Source organism: Polypterus senegalus, chromosome 17, assembly GCF_016835505.1.
Source record: "Polypterus senegalus isolate Bchr_013 chromosome 17, ASM1683550v1, whole genome shotgun sequence".
Lineage (NCBI taxonomy): Eukaryota > Metazoa > Chordata > Cladistia > Polypteriformes > Polypteridae > Polypterus > Polypterus senegalus.
In genome coordinates, this window is record NC_053170.1 from 90,633,185 (window position 1) to 90,649,242 (window position 16,058).

Genomic DNA, 16,058 nt, shown 5'->3' on the forward strand with positions numbered 1-16,058 from the left:
GGTCACTATGGGTGGGTCACTCTGGAGACGTCTAGTTATAGCAGAGAGAAGACGCTGGCTGGTATGCCCTGCAGGGTAAACGGTTTGTTTGGGGTGGAAAGAAAACAAACAAACAAGGAAATGAAAACTGATATATTGTAGTAGCGGAAGTTGCGCCTAAGCTATAGAGAAGGGAAAGGACAGTGAGGGCTGCAAAAAAAGGAACAAGGTGTAAGGAAAACTGCAGAGTTTAAGGAAAAATGTTTGTAAGTGATGTGAAAGGAATGTGGCTGCTACAGCGAAGAAGAAGAACAAAGCGCTGCAAATGTAAAAACAAATTGCAAAAAAGGACATCAACTTCCGCACAAACAGAAGTATTATTCTGCCCATTTTCTCATTGACAATAGCAAATACACGGGTTTACGTTTTGCATTTCTAAGAAAAATGCAGATGTATTTTCAATTTGCAAAATGTGGACAACCTCCTAATTTTGTGTTTTATTTACCATATCATACTTGAAGGTGATTTCCATCTTGTAATATTTAAATAAATTGTAAACCATCCATAAATTGTAAAACATCTTGATTTAATTATTTGCCATACTGTCCAGCCCTAAGCAGACCCCACCCTGTCAGAATTTGATACAGGGCAGGAGTAAACCTAGAATAGGATGGCAGTCTTCCACCAACAAATCCATCCTTCATTCTTCCTGGTCTGGTTTATAATTTTCTAAGATCACAACCATTTCTAATTGATTATAATTACATAACAAGCTAGCTGAATATCATATGATGAGTATTGGCCATAGAAATGAATTTCAGCTGACAGTGTTGCCTGTGATTATTGCTCAGTTACCGTGTGATTATACAGAAGATAAGGTTTTTTTATTAACAATTTTAATCTTGTATCATTTTCTAAACTGCTTGTCTTGGTTTTTGGGTCAAAGTGGTACAGTACTACACAGGGCATACAACAGTTCCTTTTCTGTAACGCCTATTCTCCAAATCTGCTTGGGGAGATACCAGGCCCTCCAAGGCCCGCTAAGGACGTAATCCTTCCAGCATTTTCCAAGTCGTTTGGTAAATCTCCTGTGGGACACGTCCAGAGAGAGAATCCTTATTAGATGCCCACAGAAGTCAACTGGTGCCTTTTTTATTCAGATCAGCAGTAGCAGAGCGCCTCCCGTATGATTGAGCTCCTCACCCTGTCACTGTCAAAAAATCCTGTCACAAACTTTCCAGCCTCCATTTGACTATACAGTATGGAGCTACACAAATAATGAAATGTTTTGGCCCCCAAAGGAGACCTCACAGGGTTAAACCTGCTGCTTTATCTAGTGTTTACATTTGTTTGGTTTTGTTTATGCCTCCTAGAGAACAAGCAAAAAAGTTTGAAATACTTCAGAAGTCTGAAACAAGCCGTGTTTCCACTGCAGTTACGTGCAGAATTGAAGCGACAGTTCAGAAAAGACCACAAAACAAAATTGCAAATTATCTGTGCTTCCATTGAGTGATTTTATGCTAATAAAGTTTCTTTTATCACCTAAAATTAAAACTAGTGACTGATATATTGGGTGTTGGTCCTATAATTTCAGTTGTGTCTACAACCGTCGTGTTGATTTTTGATCGGATGCAATGTGAGCAAGTGGATACAATAAAGGGAAGGCAAGTTACGTATACAGTGGAACCTCGGGTCACGAGCGTAATTCGTTCAGAACTCTGGTCGTAACCCGATTTGGTCGTGACCCAAAGTAATTTCCTCCCATTGGATTGTATGTAAATACAATTAATCCGTTCCAGACCATTCGAACTGTATGTAAATATATTTTTTTTAAAGATGTAAGCACAAATATAGTTAATTACACCATAGAATGCACAGCGTAATAGTAAACTAAATGTAAAAACATTGAATAACACTGAGAAAACCTTGAACAGAGAAAACTAACATTGCCAGAGTTCACGCTATAGCCTTATGAACCGCTCACTAAAAACACTTTTTTTAATGAGGTTTGAGCATAGGGAAAAAAATTTACATTTGAAAAATCCGTAATTTAATAAACCACCAAGAAAAGTAACATTGCAACAATTCACGCTTCGCGAAAAATTAACATTTGATAAATCCGTAATACAAAACTAACCATAAACCACCAAGATAACTAACCTTGCATGAGTCGAGTGTAAATCATGGATCTTTAAAGTGTGCCATGATTCTTTTAAAACAATGAAACAAATAATTCTTCTGCTGTATTGTGTGTTGCTTAGCAGTGAAGAGATTATACTCGGAAAGAGATAATAATATTGTTTCTTATGATATTTGGCACATTCCGCTGTTCCATCAGTAAAACCCATGAAGATTTACAGTACTTGAGTTTATATAAAAGATGGAAGAGAGCGTTAGGAAGATGTTAGCGTGCCCTGTTTGGGGCCGAGGGAAGAATACGCCAGAGCTGTTCATAATGCCCTGTTATGTCTGCCACACTGGCTAGGCCTGCGTTTCCCAACCTCAGCACTCTGGCTGCAGGTTTTTGTTCCCACCAGCTTCTGTTTTTAATTGGACTCCTGGGCTAATTAAGTGATGTGTTATTTACCAAGTTCAGTGTTTTGGGAATAATATAGAAATTAGAAAACTAAGTTTGGTAAAATATATATATATATACGAGGTGTGGCAGAAAAGTAATGAGACTGGCAACACTGCAAGCGATCTGGCAACGCTGCGCTGTTGTCCTTGATAGAGCACGTGCATCAGTACCCTCCCATAGCTCAGTGCGAGTTTCAACTCCTTCACGTTAACTACGTGATTTTGTGACTGCTATTAGCGAAGTTGTGTTTTTGGTTGTGCGTCACGCAAAATAGAACAGCGGAATTTGGAGCAACGTTGTGCCATTAAACGGCAAGTGTGACGTTTGAAAAGTTAAAACAGGCCTATGGGGAACATTCTTTATCCCGAGCTCAAGTTTTTCACTGGCAGAAATCATTTTTGGAAGGCAGAAAACACATTGAAGATGAACACCGTTCAGGGAGGACTTCAACTTCGAAAAACAATGAAAACATTGAATGTGTGAACACTCTTGTGAGATCAGACCGTCGTTTAACATTAAGAATGTTGAGTGAACAATTAAATTTGAACAGATTTACCGTTCATCAAATTTTGACTGAACATTTGCACGTGCCAAAATGGTGCCAAAAAACTGCCCTCTCCATAACAGAATTTTTGACCTCAAAAGGCATTCCTGTGGTTCCCCAGCCCCCTTATTCGCCTGACCTCAGTCCGTGTGACTTTTTCCTTTTTCCTAAACTGAGAAATGTCCTCAAAGGACGTCATTTCGGGACTTTAGAAAACATCCAAAAGAGTGTAACGGACATGCTGAAGACCATACCGGTTGAAGACTTCCAGCGCTGCTACCAACAGTGGGAACAACGTCTCCATCGGTGTGTAGCTGCCCAAGGGAACTACTTTGAGGGGGATAACATTAATGTTTGAAAAAAATAAAAACTTTGGTAAATAAAAAATCGGTCTCATTACTTTTCTGCCACACCTCGTATATATTAAAATGAACCAAGCAGTTATAGTGGAATAAAGTGTTTTTTTCTTTTTAACAATATTTTCATCTTGATTATCATTCTACTTTTCTAGGTGCTCTACTTGTTTAATTAATCCATTATTTACTAATTAGTGGGTCTGATGCTAAAGTAATTGCAGCCTTTGCTTATTCAGAGTTGTTTGCCAGCGTGTCTGCTCTGCCAATTTTTACTTGTCATTAATAAGACACAACGAAGAGGAAAAACTGCACCGAGAAGGCAAAATATAATGAAATCAGCAAAAGAGAGTCCAGTATTTAAATCTATAGCAAAAGCAAAAATATTTATGGGTCACTATGGGTGGGTCACTCTGGAGACGTCTAGTTATAGCAGAGAGAAGACGCTGGCTGGTATGCCCTGCAGGGTAAACGGTTTGTTTGGGGTGGAAAGAAAACAAACAAACAAGGAAATGAAAACTGATATATTGTAGTAGCGGAAGTTGCGCCTAAGCTATAGAGAAGGGAAAGGACAGTGAGGGCTGCAAAAAAAGGAACAAGGTGTAAGGAAAACTGCAGAGTTTAAGGAAAAATGTTTGTAAGTGATGTGAAAGGAATGTGGCTGCTACAGCGAAGAAGAAGAACAAAGCGCTGCAAATGTAAAAACAAATTGCAAAAAAAAAAAGGACATCAACTTCCGCACAAACAGAAGTATTATTCTGCCCATTTTCTCATTGACAATAGCAAATACACGGGTTTACGTTTTTGCATTTCTAAGAAAAATGCAGATGTATTTTCAATTTGCAAAATGTGGACAACCTCCTAATTTTGTGTTTTATTTACCATATCATACTTGAAGGTGATTTCCATCTTGTAATATTTAAATAAATTGTAAACCATCCATAAATTGTAAAACATCTTGATTTAATTATTTGCCATACTGTCCAGCCCTAAGCAGACCCCACCCTGTCAGAATTTGATACAGGGCAGGAGTAAACCTAGAATAGGATGGCAGTCTTCCACCAACAAATCCATCCTTCATTCTTCCTGGTCTGGTTTATAATTTTTCTAAGATCACAACCATTTCTAATTGATTATAATTACATAACAAGCTAGCTGAATATCATATGATGAGTATTGGCCATAGAAATGAATTTCAGCTGACAGTGTTGCCTGTGATTATTGCTCAGTTACCGTGTGATTATACAGAAGATAAGGTTTTTTTATTAACAATTTTAATCTTGTATCATTTTCTAAACTGCTTGTCTTGGTTTTTGGGTCAAAGTGGTACAGTACTACACAGGGCATACAACAGTTCCTTTTCTGTAACGCCTATTCTCCAAATCTGCTTGGGGAGATACCAGGCCCTCCAAGGCCCGCTAAGGACGTAATCCTTCCAGCATTTTCCAAGTCGTTTGGTAAATCTCCTGTGGGACACGTCCAGAGAGAGAATCCTTATTAGATGCCCACAGAAGTCAACTGGTGCCTTTTTTATTCAGATCAGCAGTAGCAGAGCGCCTCCCGTATGATTGAGCTCCTCACCCTGTCACTGTCAAAAAATCCTGTCACAAAATTTCCAGCCTCCATTTGACTATACAGTATGGAGCTACACAAATAATGAAATGTTTTGGCCCCCAAAGGAGACCTCACAGGGTTAAACCTGCTGCTTTATCTAGTGTTTACATTTGTTTGGTTTTGTTTATGCCTCCTAGAGAACAAGCAAAAAAGTTTGAAATACTTCAGAAGTCTGAAACAAGCCGTGTTTCCACTGCAGTTACGTGCAGAATTGAAGCGACAGTTCAGAAAAGACCACAAAACAAAATTGCAAATTATCTGTGCTTCCATTGAGTGATTTTATGCTAATAAAGTTTCTTTTATCACCTAAAATTAAAACTAGTGACTGATATATTGGGTGTTGGTCCTATAATTTCAGTTGTGTCTACAACCGTCGTGTTGATTTTTGATCGGATGCAATGTGAGCAAGTGGATACAATAAAGGGAAGGCAAGTTACGTATACAGTGGAACCTCGGGTCACGAGCGTAATTCGTTTCAGAACTCTGGTCGTAACCCGATTTGGTCGTGACCCAAAGTAATTTCCTCCCATTGGATTGTATGTAAATACAATTAATCCGTTCCAGACCATTCGAACTGTATGTAAATATATTTTTTTTAAAGATGTAAGCACAAATATAGTTAATTACACCATAGAATGCACAGCGTAATAGTAAACTAAATGTAAAAACATTGAATAACACTGAGAAAACCTTGAACAGAGAAAACTAACATTGCCAGAGTTCACGCTATAGCCTTATGAACCGCTCACTAAAAACACTTTTTTTAATGAGGTTTGAGCATAGGGAAAAAAATTTACATTTGAAAAATCCGTAATTTGATAAACCACCAAGAAAAGTAACATTGCAACAATTCACGCTACGCACCGAAAAATTAACATTTGATAAATCCGTAATACAAAAACTAACCATAAACCACCAAGATAACTAACCTTGCATGAGTCGAGTTCTGGCATGAAGGAAGTGAGGAGGAAGCCGGGTGGAGAGGAGATTACAGTTTTAAAGGAGAGTCCGGCGCGATGAGGGAGGAATGTTCTCCTTCAGATGTTTTCTCTGTTGTGATTTCTTGGGTTTCTTGTGTTTTTAGCTGGTGGATCAGACTTCACGAAGCCATTGTTAACTGCAAAAGCACACGAAATACTGTAGAGCACAAAGAGTTGACAGCGAAAACACGCATGTCTGACTGAGAACAATGCACAGGGAGAGGCTGAACACGTGCTTAAATACAGTAATCGACGTGTATGAACCTAAAGGGAAACGAAATAGAGCACAAAGTTCACAGTGAAAGTACGTACGCACGTGCAAGCACGCACGTCTGACCGAGAACAATGCAACATGTGCGAAATCATCGGTGGACACAAACCGAAAAGGAAACTGGCTCGTTCGTACACTGAGTGTGTGGTCGTGAACAGATGCAAAAGTTTGCCGAACTTTTTGGTCATAACCTGATTTTTATGTGTTCAGAGACGTTTATGAACCGAGGTTCCACTGTACTTGGTAGAGGGCTCTGTATTAGGAATTTCTTTGAAATCGTCCGCAGTGATTTTACTGAAGCCATTAAGAAGGCTAACAGAATGTCAGGTTATATAGCACGGTGTGTGGAGTACAAGTCATAGGAGGTTCTGCTCCAGCTTTATAACTCACTGGTGAGGCCTCATCTTGAGTACTTTGTGCAGTTTTGGTCTCCAGGCTACAAAAAGGACATGGCAGCAGAAGAGAAGGTCCAGAGAAGAGCGACGAGGCTGATTCAGGGCTACAGGGGATGAATTATGAGGAGAGATTAAAAGAGCGTAACCTTTACAGTTTAAGCAAAAGAAGATTAAAAGGAGACACGATTAAGTGTTTAAAATCATGAAGGGAATGAGTCCAGTGGATCAAGACTATTATTTTAAAATGAGTTCATCAAGAACACGGAGACACAGTTGGAAACTTGTGAAGGGTAAACTTCACATGAACATTAGGAAGTTTTTCTTTACACAAAGAACGACAGACACTTGAAATAATCGACCAAGTAGTGTGGCAGACAGTAAGACTTTAGGATCTTTCAAAACTCGACTTGATGTTTTTTTAGAAGAAACAATGGAATAGGACTGGCAAGCTTTGTTGAGCTGAATGGCCTGTTCTCATCTAGAGTGTTGTAATGTTCTACTGAGGAACTATGGGTACAACATTTTAGGATGAGCAGCTCAGCATTTCTGGAATTATGCAGCACAATAGGCCCTCTTGTGTCCCCTGCCGTAGCGCACACGAGAGAGCCCGTCCCAACTGAGAAGCACATAGCCATCATGATTTATACACTAGCTCCCTGTGTGGAGTGCAGGGTTGTTGCTGAGACTTTTGGTGTGAGCAAACCCACCGTTCACAGGTGTGTATATAGGGGGTGTCAGACCATATGCTCCAAACCAATGAGGTAATACATCACTTTACTCGATGTACTGTAGAAGAGGCGCAGCACAATTACGGGGCACACAAAATACCTCAGGTGTGTGGCGCAGTTGACGGCTCACATGTCCCTGTTTGTGCACCAAGCGACGGGTATCAGAATTTATGTAAACAGGAAAGCCTCTATTGTTCTGCGGGCAGTAATTGATGACAGATTAACGCCTTACATCATGCTATGTGACCTAAATGTGAAAAAAAAGTGTTTCCATTGCAGTTTTGCAAATTTTTGATTTGTCCAATTGCCTGAAAAACCACCTCAAGCGAGCATATAAACTTTTTTGCAAATTTTGAGAGTTTTTTCGATATTCACGTTTCCATTACTGTTTTTTTGTTTCGCAATTTCAAAATGCGTATTAAGGAGGTTAATGGCACACTCCTGCTTCTTCAGCATACTGAGCACTCTGTTGTTTGTTTTTAACGTGTGTAGCATCAGTTACTATAGAAGAAGAATTTGTTTTCTTCTGCCAAGACGGTCTCCTTGAAAGTGTACTACTTATTCAGAAATCAGTATGGCGTTTTCCGCAGGAAGCCATCAGACTAATAGAGATGGCCTAATTGTTGACCAGGAGACAAACCACTGGGAATCTGCCCATCTAGCCTTTAAGCTGTACCTGTGGCATCACAGCATGGCGCAGGGTAACCCAGGAGCTCAATGCGTTAATCTTTATGCCATGTTGCAGTTGACCGTCTGAACTTTCATCAGGTTCTTTATAGCACAGGCACTATAAGTCTATTTTGCTGTCCTACTCACTTGGCTATGCTGTCTAAACAAAAGAGAGGAGAAACATTTCTAGGAGTTAAGTTGGCAATTTTGTGTTGATATTTCCTGAAATATCTTCTTTTTTTTTGCCCCCTGAACTTTAATCTTCACTCTCATTTGCCAAGCTTTCATTCCTCATTATCCATCCATCCATTATCCAACCCGATATATATTAACTACAGGGTTACGGGGCTCTGCTGGAGCCAATCCCAGGCAACACAGGGCGCAAGGCAGGCAACAAACCCCAGGCAGGGTGCCAGCCCACCGCAGTGTGCACACACACACACCAAGCACACACTAGGAACAATTTAGGATCGCCAATGCACCTAACCTACATGTCTTTGGACTGTGGGAGGAAACCCACGCAGACATGGTGAGAACATGCAAACACTACGCAGGGAGGACCTGGGAAGTGAACACGAGTCACCTAACTGTGATTCAGCAGCGCTACCCACTGCGCCACCGTGCCACCCTCATTGGTCATTATCTCACACTTATTGTTTGCTCTAAGCTTAATGTTCTGTAGCACGGAATCCACCCAAATTTCAAATCTACCAACTCCCTGGAAATCGGTCTTTAAAGTTTTGGGGTCTCTAGACCACAGGTTCCCCTCTCTGGCGGTAGTCCACACAGACCAATTGGAGTTTAACATCTTGTTCTTCTGTTAGGCTGCTGCACGTCACTTTTTGAAGACACCTACAGTCTTAAGTGATATAAGTGAGGCCTCGTCATTAAGGCACAGAAAGGTGTGTTACATTTGCTGTGCCTGTGAGGAAGTCCTTAAAGTGAATTAGCTATTCCCTTATCATTCAAAAGTTGTTTTTTGATACAAAAGATAAAAATTGATTTACAAATAGTGCCAAGAAATTCATAATGTTGCAAATGGCTATTACTGCATGAGATAAGTGATTTATAATTATTGGCATGACTGCAGAGCCCCATTCCCAGCAGCCATTCCTCCAGTGTCCTCATGGTAAACTCTTACTGCTCATCTGTAATTAATCACGGTTAGATGCTAACAAAATGTTAACACAGCTGGACTTTGTTTTTCTGTTCTAGAAAGGAAGTAAATTGTCTGCTTGTGTTGCAAGGTTCTTGAAATTCCAGACGTTCAGTTCTGGGTTTATAGATTTATCAAAATGAAGCAGCTTTCTCAAGCAACATGCCGGTCTGTTGCCGTTTTACAAAGTGAAGGTTATTTCATGCGACAGATTTCCAAGGAGCGGAACACATCTAAAAAAAAATGATGAATTGTTCAAAAGCTTCTGGAGGACTGCACACACGTTGTTTGCATTTACAGTGGAACCTCGGTTTGCGAGTATAATTTGTTCCAGAAACGTGCTTATAATCCAATGCACTCAAATATCAAAGTGAATTTCCCCATAAGAAATAATGGAAACTCAGATAATTCGTTTCACAACCCACAAATATTTATATAAAAATCCATCCATTATCCAACCCGCTACACCCTAACTACAGGGTCATAGGGGGGTCTGCTGGAGCCAATCCCAGCCAACACAGGGCGCAAGGCAGGAAACAAGCCTCGGGCAGGGCGCCAGCCCACCGCATATATAAAAATGATTAATACAAAATATAAAGTAAAAATACATAAAACAAATTAACCTGCACTTTACCTTTGAAAAGAATCGTGGCTGGTGTAAGGGAGACGAGAGAGAGGAGGAGGAGGAGGAGGGTTATTGTGTAGGTCGGCTTTCACTCTAACTAACGGAATCCCTGCTATCTGTTGGCTCACTGGAATCTTCTTCATTTTTTGTGACTTTAACAAGGAAACCTATCCAATGGCAGTTGGTTTTGCCTGAAGAGTCACTACACTTGGACACAAACTTAAAAAAATGCATTGCGCACTGTAAGGTTTCTAAACTCTTTTGGGATTTCCCCCCTCTAACGGGATGACACATAGAAGAGCGTCCTGAAGCAACCGCAGGCTCCCAGCGCTGTAGCAGTTTGCCGTAAAACTGAACCAGAAAAGATCGCGGACATGCTATAAGCACCTGCCGTCGATGGGTGACACAAGAAATATTATAAATGCAAGAGCACAGTATTACTTGGCCACTAACCTAATCACGATTCTGCCTGATTGCTGTGTCTCTGTATAGGAGGGCGGTAGATCCCGCTACAATAAATAACTGTGCTGTTCCTGTTTCACGCTTAATAAAGCTGGTGTCGGTAAAGTACTGAGACTCAGCCTTGTGTTTTGGGGTGTATGACAGGCACTCGCACGTTACAGCACACGCACGGTCACCATGCTATAGTAAAGAGACTTTAAGATGGCTGGCCGTCTGCTCGTCTCGCTAATCTATGCTTTATCTTTTTTTTTTTATATTAGTTTATCTCAACGACCACCGTCCTACGATCGTGATTCTTTACTTAACATATTTTCTTGCTTGCTTTCCTCTCAATTTTCATCTCCTGTTGGGATATTATGTGATCCTCCGCCTTTGACTTCTTCACTTGGACGCCGGTGTTCACCTGTATCAGTGAGTTGAATGCCCCTCGGAGATGCAAACGTAGAAAAAGAGGCGGCATTGCTGTTAAACAACGCCGACTCCAGTCCCAGAGCTTGGTTTCCCGATGCCTGCGAGTTGCCCATCTTCTCCTGCACAGGACTCCATCCCTGGTCCATGGGCACTGGATACTGGATTTAATTCTCCATTTCAAGGCGGCATCACTTTTCCTCAGTGAGCTCATGGGCAGTAAACGCTGCTAATCTTCGCACACTCGCCCATGCTCATCCTGCAGCGAGCTCTTCTACTTCTATCAAGGCTGCTCTCTCGAACGTGAGATCAGTGTCTAATGAAATTTTTATTCTCCAAGACTTTATTTTCTCACATAATCACTGAGACCTGGATTGTAAATGATGACTCTTCATGTTTTGCTGAATTGGTACCATCAGGTTATTCATTTTTAAACTCTCCTCGTCTGACTCGTCATGGTGGGGGCATTGCCACTGTTTTTAAAAGTATGTTCTTGTGTCGGAGCCTTGCAAAGGGTCTGTTTAGTAGCTTCGAACTGCAACTTTTCGAAGTGTGCAGCTCCCCTTCTTTGTTGTTTGCTGTGGTTTATAGACCTCCTGTAATTAAACAGTATACGGTCATACGGCTATGTTGACTACTGTAGATCCCGTTATATAAGCCGAGAATTTCGTCCTAGATTTTTGGCTTGGAGTTTGGGGGTCGGTTTATACAACGAGTATCGTTTCAGATTCAAGATTTCCAGCGCAATGCCAGTTTTGCCGATGAATATGGAAGTAAATAATGACGAAACCACAGAGCCATCTTTCAGAAGAAGAAGTAACTTTGCATGCCGGTACTTTAAATAAAATAAAGAATTTATTCAAAAAAGTGTTTTAGTTGTTGATTTTATTAATAAAATTTATAATAAATTATCGGGAAGTTTAAAATAAAAATTTTTGTTTTGATTTACGATCAACATCTTGCGTTACGACCCGATGCGTCCGCGTGTATCGCTTGCGATTGTAAACAAACAACCGAGAGCATTAGTAGCAGTCGGAGCCCAGATACATGTGTTTGTGGATGTAATTTCCGTCAGTCGGAGCCCAGATACATGTGTTTGTGGATGTAATTTCGGTCATTGCCATGATTTACCTATATATACTGTATATAATTCATTAAGACCATGCAAGCAAGACACATAATTGCTAAGGAAGGAAGAGAAGGTAAAGAAAGCGATCACAATCGAAACTAAGATGGAAATTATGTGGAAATATGAGAGTGCTGTTCTTGTGTGACCGATCTCACCAGGTGCTAATATGTACAGCATGTCGAAATCCACCATCTCGACAATTTTATAAAGATTTGCATAAGGAGTATATGAGTGAGAGGCATTGTGCCAAGAGTTTTTTACCTGTGGCAACCATAGCAATAGAGAGCTATATCTTCTTTGCAGAATTATTTGAATACTAAAAAGAATGATATTTTGGTCTGTTTTTATGGGATTAGCGCTCAGTTCTATTAACTGATTGAATGAATTAATTTATGTGCGCCTCAAAATTTAATTTAATCACATAAAACCACAAAAATTGTGGTTAAAGAAAAATGTATTTTTTGATTTTCTGTGCAATTTTAACTAAAGTAAATAAAATCGTTTTACTTAAACATTTTTTTATATATTTTATTTTTTACTTTTTAGTTTTTGAGTATTTTGCCAATGGTTTTTCTTTATAAAAGAAATATTGACCTCCTCTTTGCTCGTGCAGCAGAATGGCGGAACTGTCCCTTCTGACTACACATGGCCGATTCATTGAAAGAGACTTAATACTATCTGTGCAACTCTGACAGCACTACGAAAAGTCTCCAACTTGATATTTTGGTCTGTGATCACCAATGGCTACTCCTTCGCAAGAGTAACCAAGTAAAGCCGGCACGCATATTTACCAACTCCACTCACTGGAAAGAGACAAGTGGGGGCAATCCGATGCGTCTCTCACTTGTATGCTCCTATACCTCACTATATTCTCTCTCCGTCCTTGTTGTGTGTGTGTGTTAATTGGAATCTCATAACCACTGATTACGGTGAAATTTGTTACGTAATTGCATCGGTTTTGACGGTTATTGCATTGTCATGAATAATGAACACGTATGCAAAATTTGAAGAAATTCAGTTTGCCAAAAGTGGGTTTAAAATCAGTTGCAATATATATGTTCTATCACTCTGTGGTAGAGAGTGTGGTGTTTTTTTGCAGCTGTGTGTTGGGGCAGTGGGCTGAAGACAGCTGAGGTCAAAAGGCTGAACAAACTGATTAAAAAGGCTGGTTCTGTCCTGGGTGTCAGACTGGAGAACCTGGCGAAGGTGTCTGAGAGGAGAATGCTGAAAAATCTTCTCGGTATCATGGACAACCCCTCTCACCTCATGCATGCCTCCTTGATGGGTCATCAGAGCACACACAGCAAAAGACTCATTGCCTCCAAGTGCAGAACCGTTAGCCACAGGAAATCCTTTCTACCTGCGGCAATAAAGACTGTATAATTCTTCCTCATTCTGTAGGTGATCCTTCTCATCATCACATGCTGCTAACTCATTTATTTATAGCATAAACACTAGCCACTTTTCATTACCACTTGCACTAATAATCTGTAGTTTTATTATATCTGTTAAAGTTTTTGTTATAGTTGTTTGTTGCTTTGCACAATTTAGTTATATAGTTATAATACAAACTATTAGTTATAGTTATTTGATATGTTGTTTAGAGTTATTTTGTTATTCTGTTTATTTAGTTATTCTGTTTGCACTATTATTACTGATCTTTTTAATTCTTTATTTACCTCATCTTTATTCCTCTTGTTGCACTGAGCATGTATATGACAAAAGAATTTCCCTCGGGATAAATAAAGTTCCTATCTATCTATCTATCTATCTATCTATCTATCTATCTATCTATCTATCTATCTATCTATCTATCTATCTATCTATCTATCTATCTATCTATCTATCTATCTATCTATCTATCTATCCAAACAAACAGACCAAAGAGTCAAATTAAATAGAATTGTTTAAAAAAGAAATGTGTCTTTGTCCCAAACATTACAGATGACACTATATTTTGCCTTGAAACATTGGTTGGCTTTAGTTGTAGAAAGTACAAAAATCCAGATTCTCGAATGATTAAAGCTTTTAGGTGAATGTGGTGACACTCCCAGAATGTCTCTGTTCTAATAATAAATATGGCTGGCGTCAAGCCTATGAGACTTGCTTTCTTAACTGTATCTGTCTGTGTTTCAGGCCTCATTGTGGATACTACCCTGGAGTACAAGTACGTTTTCTACGCCTGCAGCGCCGCAGTGGCATCCTCTGCAGTCTTCATGGGTGTGTCCACCTACCTTTTAGAGGGCAAAGAAAGCAAGATCAGCGCAATACAGGACCAGGCGCCAGTTTTCTCATCAGACTGTCGATACACTGGGATGGAGCAGGAAAGGGTGCTTGTGCAGAGGAGAAGCACTGAGACGGTTTACATCACCAGCGTTTGAAGCCACTATAGATGTCTGATGTGGAAAGCGTTTCACCACAGTGAGATTTGGTCTACCTAGAATTATGATAGCGCCCTGTCCCACTGGCATCACACCATAATAATAAATCCAATGACGTAGAAACCCCACTGATGCTTTACCAGTCATGGTGCTTCAGCAGATAACTTGTCCAAAAATGAGAAGAAATATTCTGATCATGTGGTGGGAAACACTGCCCTTATCTGCAAGGATGGGGTTGCTGTACCCAAGAAGAGGGACGTGCAAATGTTTCGGACTGTTTGAAGACTGCAGTATGTGAGCGAACAAGATTGTTAAAAAGAATCTTTTTGATGAAAAGACAATTCAAGATTATCAAGTCCTGCTCACCGAATGTCCAAAATTAGATGGAGATTTGAAGGTCCGCTAGGTGCTGCTGTCAACTACACTGCTTTTTCTGGAATTCTTTGTGTAAAAGAAATTTTGGAACAGTTCCCACCTTTGCCTCAGTGACCTTGTGGAAAAATCCATTTCAGATTAACAGCTGGCGTCCTTCTATAATTTCAAATGTACAAACCCACACCAAAGTTGACACAGTGTGGAAGCGAGATAAAATGTGGTGGAGGTGTTCAACTCTTTTAACCTTCCAGCTTTCCAATGGCAGACTTTTAAGTGAAGTGATGATTTGTGTGTGATACTCAGCCTTAACTTTAGCAATTTTGGAGGTCAACTTACATTTTCAAAGAAACGTCTGATGAAAATTTGTTAGATTTGGTAACTCCTTTCAATTTGATATCATTGCCAGCCAAATGTCATGGCCTGTGAATGTCGTCTTCTGTTTACGGAAAGAGTGCCTAGCGTCTAGTCATCATCAGAAAGTTCATATTCTGCTATTTAAAGAAAGAAGAACGCATGACGCCAAGGAATGGTCACTTCAGCCTGAGATTGTCAAGTTCACAGAACATTTCTGGAGGTTTTTTTTTTTTTTACTTACGAGAATTGCATTTTCTTTAGGCACTGCTAAGGTGGTGGGAAAAAAAATGATGAATGGCCAATATAACCACCATGGCACTAGGTGGCAGAGATGAGTGGCAAGCAGTTGAGTAGAAGCTGTGTTGGGGTATAGAATTCAAACCTGACCCCGTAACAATTTCAAATTTGAGGATGAAGTGCATTGTTTTTAATGCTCTAGCGGACTTGAATCAACCTTGATGGTTGACCACTGCAGACTGGGAATGTTTTTTTTCCATAGGCCATTTGCATAAACTTTGCAAGGTTTATGCCTGGCTAAACCACTTAACTTGTATAACACTAAACTCTTGTTTTAAAAAACAGACACAATGAATGCCCACTATTATATTAAATATCAAGGACCCTTATCATGCACATATGGATGATGTGAGGGCCTATGTATTTTTAACAGTTTCCCTCAGTTTCCAGAGATTTTACGGATGCAGAACCTGTTAGATGGAATAGATTTTCCTCCATCAGTCCAGCCATTTTAGGTCCTGCGTAATATGAATTAGGGTCGCAGGGAGCCAAAGCCTATTGTGGTAGCAGTGAGCACAAGAAACCTGGCTGGGATATTAATGAATTGCAGGTCAGGCTCACTCATATGGGGCCAGTCTAAAGGGCATCAGTCAAACTAACATGCCTGTCTTTGGCGTGTGTCAGTAGAAACGAACTATAGAGAGAAAACCGCATGTAGGTAAGTAACCGGGCTGGGATTTAATCAGAAATATTAGAGTGCAGGACAGTGATGTAAATATAAGGTAACCACTTTTCAAATTGATTCAAAGAACATCAGAAC

At 40.0% G+C, this 16,058-nt stretch overlaps 1 protein-coding gene across 3 annotated transcripts in view; it reads left to right on the forward strand.

Moving 5' to 3' along the window:
• slc16a5a (solute carrier family 16 member 5a) overlaps window positions 1-16,058 on the forward strand; it is an 82,424-nt gene that overhangs the window by 58,803 nt on the left and 7,563 nt on the right. Inside the window, exon 5 of one of the 3 annotated variants that reach the window (XR_005631000.1) lies at window positions 14,028-15,221. Coding sequence is in view for 2 of the 3 variants with exons in the window: in XM_039739428.1 (XP_039595362.1) it covers window positions 14,028-14,272 (245 nt within the window). In the remaining variant the exon portion in view is untranslated. Of the gene's footprint in view, window positions 1-10,687; window positions 10,725-14,027; window positions 15,273-16,058 lie in introns of those variants that run through there. The other 2 variants (XM_039739428.1, XM_039739429.1) reach the window with 2 other exon arrangements.